General features: G+C 38.2%; 1 protein-coding gene across 1 annotated transcript; it reads right to left on the bottom strand.

Annotated features, from left to right (window-relative positions):
* Positions 1-1,227: 1,227 nt before the first annotated feature.
* On the bottom strand, positions 1,228-2,212 carry LOC138338617 (uncharacterized). The gene is made up of 4 exons (XM_069289596.1): positions 2,044-2,212; positions 1,876-1,953; positions 1,649-1,833; positions 1,228-1,551 (listed from the first exon to the last, which is right to left on the bottom strand). Exons 1-4 carry the CDS (start codon positions 2,210-2,212, stop codon positions 1,228-1,230), a joined length of 756 nt encoding a protein of 251 aa, XP_069145697.1.
* Between the last annotated feature and the right edge of the window lie 5,650 nt (positions 2,213-7,862).

Raw genomic sequence — 7,862 nt, 5'->3', positions numbered from 1 at the left:
CATCCTTCATTAGCTCATTCCTTTCTTCCTCAACATGGGCTACACCACCCATATATAATCTACTAAGAGCGTCTGCTACTACATTCACCTTACCCGGATGATAATTCACACTCATATCATAATCCTTAAGGAATTCAAGCCATCTCCTCTGGCGAAGATTCGAATCTTTCTAGGTGAACATATACTGAAGGCTCTTATGGTCAATGAACACATCTACGTAAACACCATACAGGTAGTGTTTCCAGATCTTGAGTGCAAATACCACTTCTACAAGCTCGAGCTCATGAGTTGAATAGTTCTTCTCATGAACCTTAAGTTGTCTAGAGGCATAAGTTATCACCTTACCTCGTTGTATCAACACACAACCTAGGCCAACTCTGCATGCATAAGAATAGATCACATAACCATCTGAACCCTCTGGTAAAGTAAAGACAGGATCTGTAGTCAATCTTGTTTTCAACTTTGCATAACTTCTCCCACAATCATCTGACAATTAAAACTTGACCATCTTCTGAGTCAACCTAGTCTGGTGAGGCAATGAAGGATAATCCTTCCACGAACCTTCTATAATAACCCTCTAGACCTAAGAAACTTCTGATATCTGTAGCAGAGGTAGGTTTGGGCCACTGTTTCACTTCTCTATCTTCTGTGGATCCACTCGGATCCTTTCGCTAGATACAATGTGACTAAGAAAAGCAATGGATTGCACCCAGAACTCACATTTGCTAAACTTACGAAGAACTGGCAAACCTTGAGAGTCTGCAGAACAACTCTTAAATGACTTTCATGTTATTCCTCACTCCTAGAGTAAATAAGGATATCATTAATAAAGACGATAATGAACAAGTCCAAGTACTGCTTGAACACTCTGTTCATCAAATTCATGAAAGCTTCAGGAGCATTAGTTAGTCCAAACGACATAACTACAAATTCATAATGACCATACTGAGTTTTGATGGCTATTTTTGGAATGTCAGTATCTCTGACTCTAAGCTGATGATAACCCAATCTGAGGTCTATCTTTGAGAAATAGCTAGTATCCTGAAGTTGGTCAAACAAGTCATCAATCCTGAGGATGGGATACTTGTTCTTGATTGTGACTTTGTTCAACTATATATAGTCAATGCACGTTCTGAGAGAACCATCTCTCTTCTTTACGAACAACACTTGTGCACCCCATGGTGAAATACTAGTTCTATTAAAGCCCTTATCTATAAGGTCTTTCAACTACTCTTTCAATTCCTTAAGCTCTGTTGGAGCCATTCTGTAAGGAGAAATAAAAATGGGTTGGGTATTTGGAAGGAGATCAATTCCAATGTCGATTTCCCTTTTGGGAGGAACTCCGGGAAGATCTTCTGGAAATACTTCTGGAAATCCATAGACTACTGCAATTGACTCAAGAGTTGGAGTTTCAAGGCTAGAATTCTTAACCCAAACTAGATGATAGAAATAAATCTTAGATATCATCTTTCTGGCCTTAAGGTAAGAAATAAATCGACTCATAGGCGCTAAGCTACAACCCTTCCATTCTAAGATTGGCTCATCTGGAAACTGAAAACGAACAATCCTAGTTATACAATCGATTGAGGCATAAAATGAGTGTAACCAATCTATGCCTAGAATGACATCGAAGTCTACCATTTCTAACTCTACTAGATCTGCTGAGGTGACTTTCTGAGACACTGTGACAGGGCAATTTCTGTATACCCCGTCTAGCTATAACTGGGTCACCGACTGGAGTAGATACTGAGAAAGGTTCAGAGAGAGTTTCTGGACTGACATTGAATTGGACTGCTATGTAAGGAGTTGCAAAATAAAGAGTAGCCCCTGGATCTAAAAATGCATAAACATCAAGGTTAAAGACACATAACGTACCAGTGACTACATCAGGAGAACCCTCCTGATCCTGGCGATCTTGAAGAGCATACAACCTGTTCTGGCGCTGACCGCCACCTGTACCAGATGAGTTACCCTGCTAAGTTGGGCGACTTGATGGTGCTGCTGAAGTTGTAGACTGAACTCTACCATTACCACCTCCTTAACCTTGTCTAGAAAGACAATCCCTCAACCTGTGACCAGACTGACCGCACCCAAGACATCCCTCTTTTCCTGTGAGACACTCGCCACACTTAGGGCAAGTGGGGTAAGTCTTAGTGCCTGAAACACTTCCCTGAGTCTTAGAGTTTGGTGCTCTACCCTTATGGTCATACATGTTCTTAGAGGATGGAACACTAGCTTATGAAGGGGCTGGGGCTGAAAACTTCTGTTGACTCTGCGAGCGATTTCCACCACCCAATTTCTGCTGAGGATAGTCATAGTTCCCAGTCCTAGCCTTCTTATTTTCCTTAGCCTGTTTTCTAAGATCATCACCCTCAACCTGCTGAGCATAAGTCATAAGCCTAGAGATGTTCATATCTCCAAGCAACATAACATTTCTGCACTTATTTTTCACCAAATCTGACACTCCATACAAGAACTTGTTCATCTGAGCCCTGGAGTCAACAACTATGTAAGGAGCATACCTGGAGAGTTGGTTAAACTTGAGTCCACACTCTTAGACTGTCATGTTACCCTACCTTAAGTTCATGAATTCCTTAGCCTTTGCCTCTCTTAACTCTATTGGGAAAAACCTTTCCAGAAAAGTCTCACTAAAGCAATCCCAAGTGATAGGAGCTGCATCTGCACCCCTATTCTCCTTTCACTGAGTGTACCAGATATGATTAATATCCTTCAACTGGTATGATGCTAACTCAACCCGATCATTCCCAATGACTTGCATTACCTCAAAGATCTTGATCTCACCCAGGAAATTTTAAGGATCCTTATTAGCTTGTGATCCTAATGACTCAGAAGGATTCATCCTAACAAAGTCACGGACCCTTGCTCCCACTGATCCACCATTTTCATTCACGTGAACATGAACTAAATTGTTCTGGTTAGTCATACTCTGATCTAACATCTGTATGACATTTCTGAACTCCGCATTGGAGACTTACTGATCTGGGGATGGAGGAGTTGCGTTTGAACATCTGGCGTTAGCTCTACGAGTAGGCATGATCTGAAACGTAAAAAGTCAAGTTAGAATGGAATAAGATAATACCTCACACACGATAAGAATACCAAGAAAGTGAATTTTTCCTAAAACACTTCATAGCCTCCCTCTTATTAGATGTGGTGCACTTCACACCCATGAAAAGGACTCTACTTAGTGCGGCTTTTCATGCATCCTATGACACTTAAACCTAGCGCTCTGATACAAAGTTCTGTCACCCCATGAGCTACCCCCGAGATGCGAACATGAAACCTAGGACCATAAGAGATCCCAAGCTAACCCTGATGGCATGGTCATGAGCATACTAAAGAATATAAACTGATGCGGAAGCTAAATCATAATTTAATCTGAGAAGATATGGAATACCCATATTCTATAACTGAGATATTTGAAAATAATGCGTTTAATACAAAGGAAATATTAACTCAACACTAAGATGAAACTATGTCTGAAATAAGTCACTAAACTGGACTAGAAATACTGGGATAAGCCCCTAGTTAAATCTAGCAAAAACTGAAACCAAATAACTAAAGACTGAAATGAAACTCATAACTGTTGTCCTTGAGAATGAGAACTCGCCACTAAATCTGCTGAACTGGAGATCAAAAGTCGATCTATGCGTGATCTGGATGCTGAGAACCTGAACCTACATAAAAAAAATGCAGCACACGTATGCTTCAGTACTTAAAAGGTACTGAGCATGTAGAATAGAGTAAAGCTGAAATAAAACATAACTGAACAAGCATAATAAAAAGTATAATAATCTGACATGATTAATTGAATTCTGAGCTAACTGGATGCAATGAAAAATTTATAACATACTGAAACTGAATACTGAATATACTGATAAATGGTCAATGCTGAAAGTCTCACTAATCTGTGGGAGCTACTAATAATCGATAATAAAATAACATGAGCTAAATGTGGAGTCCGGTGTATACGCCCCATCAAGAGGACCCAATATACCCTGCCAGATGTATAAAGGCATGCTGGTGTGATCACTAAACTGATTTCCCACAGAGGGGACTTACAACCTACTTGGTTAGTAGTTCTGGGACTTATTGGGTGCGCTGAACCCTAGTCCAACTCGGTATTATGCTACTCCCAATAAATCCTGTAAATTTACTTATTATGTTTGAGTTTCTGTAAATACTGGATATCTCAAAACTAAATATGCAAACTGAGAATGCAACAATTAATCTGGAAATTATGGATTTATAACTTAGCATGTATATCTGAAGTGTCTGAAATATCTGACCTAGCATGTGTAATTTAAGAACTAAAGAAATACAAAGCCAGGGTTCTGAAATTCATTCGATAATCTAAGTAATAGTATGATAATCTGATTTGGAACATATATTTAAAAAATTCATGAAGTTCAATCAAAGTTCTAGAAACCTAGGTTTAATCATGACAAGAGCATCAAGAATTTGACTGAAAACTAGGGACCCAATGGGTGAAAGGAACCCACTAGTGAAATCCACGGAAAAATACTTAGGTTTCAGGGCTGGAACTGTTGGAATTTGTTGCGTTCTTGAACTGGGGTTCTTGAACTTTTTCTCCTTTCTTGCTTTAATTTCTAGCTTTTGATTTCATGATTTGACTTAGATATGTTTTAATTATGTTTCTAGGCTTAAAGTGACTAAAATATGATGATTTAGGGTCAAAAAAGATGTAGCTTAGTGTTTAAATAAAGTGGGAAAAGACCAAAAGACCCCTAGATAAGTTTCTGTCGGACCAAACGACGGCCAGGACTGACGGTTGGTCGTCTGACCGAACCCCCATTGTTGGGTCAGTCGACTGGGCCTGTTTGATAGACCTTTACTAAAATGGGCATAACGTTTTACTCGGAGGTCTGATTTTAGCAAGGTCGGTGGCTATGAAAAGATAATGCAATTATCTATCTGTGGGTAGGTTATGGATACCTAATTCCTTTTGTGATAAGAGGTATGACTATTTGAAGTTGACCCAACTTCATTTCCCATTAAGTGTCTGCATATTTTCCACCTACGGACCGTGCTGGTCATCCATAGCTCTTGTTAGAGAGTGAGTGAAGTGAGTATTGATCGACAGTCACAGTCACAGACTAGGGACCGTTGTCTAACCTACGGACCATAAGTCCGTCCATCGTCCAAGACTTAACCAATTTTTCTTGGCTAAATTTTTTTGGAATTTATGATCCCATCGACGGTTGTGCAGGATGGACCGTGGGTCAGGCTATGGTCCATCGATGCCACCGTAGGTTGTACCTGTAGATTTTTTCTGCAAAACTGGTTTTTGTTCTTTTTTGGCTATGGGGTGTTACATCTTTAGTCGAAGTCTAAATGGAGAAGCTCTGGAGTGGCTTACATCTCAAGAACTGAATCAATAGACAAGTTGGAATGAACTCACAAAGGATTTCACGAAAAGATTTGGACATACAATAGGAACTGCCCCAGATTGCTACTATCTAGAGATGATCAAACAGAAGTCTACAGAAAATTATCGAGAGTACGCCCTTCGTTGGATAAAAGAAGTCGTAAGAGTTTAACCTCCCATGTCCCAAGGCGAGATTGCTAAAATATTTATTCGAATTCAAGAGCCTAAGTACTATGAAAGAATATTATGTATGATAGGACAAAAATTTGTTGAGATCGTCGAAATGGGAGAAACTTTAGAAGATGGTTTCAACACTGGAAGGGTCACAAACCTTACCACATTGCGAGCTAATAGAAAATCTACCAGAATTAGTAATATGGATACATCAAAAGGAAAAGCAGAGGAGATAGGTTTGGTCACGACTACCCATATGTGGTCAGCTTTCCAAAAGGAAATATCAAAACCATAATGTCAATCAGAAAAAATTTCCCCGTCCAAACTTTAGGAAGTCTCCTAAAGTATTTACACCATTAAGGGAATATGAAACTCAACTTTATGAAAGGTTTAAAGCAATGGGTATGTTCTATTTTGTAGAAGGAAGACCAGTCAATCCTTTGGGGAAATTTTACAGGGCTGACCACAAGTGTACTTATCATTCAGGAGTCGTTGGACACGATACAAAGAAGTGTTCAACCTTGAAGCACAAGATACAAAACATGATCAACAACAATTTGATCAATATTTAGGAAACCACCTCAAAGGATAAAATATTGGATGCTTAGAGTAAGTACAAGACATTTCTAAACAGAGTTATTTGAAAATGTTCGTCATCAAATGTCGAAAAGAAGTATGTCTAGCATCGGGCAAAATTCTATATATAAAGTTATTGTTATCTATCTTTGAAAAACATATTTTGTCTCTTTGTTTCCATTTTATCACACATTCTTTGTAATGAAATACGTTCTACCTGGATTCTCAAGAATGAGATACGTAGGCGGCCTGTGTCCGCCTCGGTCATTTCCCTATTAAATTTTTTTATTTTCGGTTAATCCTTGAGAGAATTACGTTTGACCTGATTCCTGCTTCAACGGGATATGTAGGAGCCACAACGGCTCGGTCATATACCCAGTAAGAATTCATTTCTCTTTATATTGGAAACTGGGACAGAATATTTAAGAGGATCTGAAAAGTTCATTTGAAGATGGACTTCTTTAACAAGTCAAGACTAAAATATTAGAATGCAACTAGGTAGACTTTTTAGGTGAATCTCAAAACTCCACAAGATGACATGTTATGGAGAATCAAGTTGGAAATCAAGTTGAAATGTGCAACTGGAACAAATTTTTGAGATAATCTCAAAAATTCCACACAAAAATGTCATTTGTTAAGTGTCTTATATTTATTATTATTGAGGCAAACTGGGACATAATTTTAAGGAAGGGACTCAAAATTCCTGAATGAGCAACCTCATAATTAACGAAGCAAGTTACAAGATGTCTTTTATATTTTAGACCGGGACATAATTTTTTAGAAGGGTCCTCAAAGTTTCATCAGGATTATCTTACAAAGGACAGATGAGCGTGTAAGCCAACTGCTAGAAGGATCATGGAGACAAGACCAACACAAATCAGTATTTCAAACTAAGAATTTTTCTTTGAATGCAGCAACAATGAATTCATAAAAATAACAATTTCAAAGCCGTCAAGCATGGAAAAAGACATCATTTACGCCTCTCGTGGCCTCATAAACGAATGTTAAAGCCAAACAGTAATAGATTCTTTCAACGTTGTAAGAAACAAAGTGTTGGAGGATCGCTAGTTACGAATCATGATCAAAGTTATTATTAGGCTCATCATAGCCTAATCTCAATAAGCCAAATGACATAATCTAGCTCTTCGACTTTACTTTTATTCTTTACTTCATCATCGATACTAACGTTTGGTGTCAAACTTTGTAGGTGATAGTATTGGTAAAGTCAGAATCATGCCCTTCGTCTGCTGCACATTTTGAACCCAATCATCATCAGACGAATGAGAAGGAGTGGAAGGTCACAAAGGGAAGGGTTGAGAAAAGCATCAGAGAGGAAGTTATGAATGCAATGAAGGACGTTCAATACACTCCAGACATGTGGGGCTCAATAATGAAGATTTATATCGCCATTCACATTTGGAACTTCCAGAAGGTTTTAGAGTACCAAAATTTGACACTTTTAGTTAGGGGCGGTTCAACGTAATTGGGGGGCTAAAGCAAAATTTCAATTCGTGGCCTAAAATATATATAAAAAAATTATATGTGTATTTATTCAAAAATTATTTTTCTTACACTATTTAGATGAAAATTATCAGTATATAATATTGTTTTTTAAGTTATTAGTTTTAGGCAAGCTTTTATCAACTAAACATTGAAAAACATAATTTTAGTGAGACAATTATTATATGTATTGTTAACATAA

Source organism: Solanum lycopersicum, chromosome 9, assembly GCF_036512215.1.
Source record: "Solanum lycopersicum chromosome 9, SLM_r2.1".
Classification (NCBI taxonomy): Eukaryota; Viridiplantae; Streptophyta; class Magnoliopsida; order Solanales; family Solanaceae; genus Solanum; species Solanum lycopersicum.
This window is presented reverse-complemented; position numbering and strand designations above follow the sequence as displayed.

Excerpts from the sequence above, each read along its gene's own strand:
- LOC138338617 (XM_069289596.1), bottom strand. The coding sequence starts at position 2,212 with ATGTATGACCATAAGGGTAGAGCACCAAACTCTAAGACTCAGGGAAGT. Across the intron at positions 1,954-2,043 it reads GGATTGTCTTTCTAGACAAG|GTGGCGGTCAGCGCCAGAAC; the intron begins GTTAAGGAGGTG and ends CATCTGGTACAG. Across the intron at positions 1,552-1,648 it reads ACCTCAGCAGATCTAGTAGA|TTTCCAGATGAGCCAATCTT; the intron begins GTTAGAAATGGT and ends GTTCGTTTTCAG.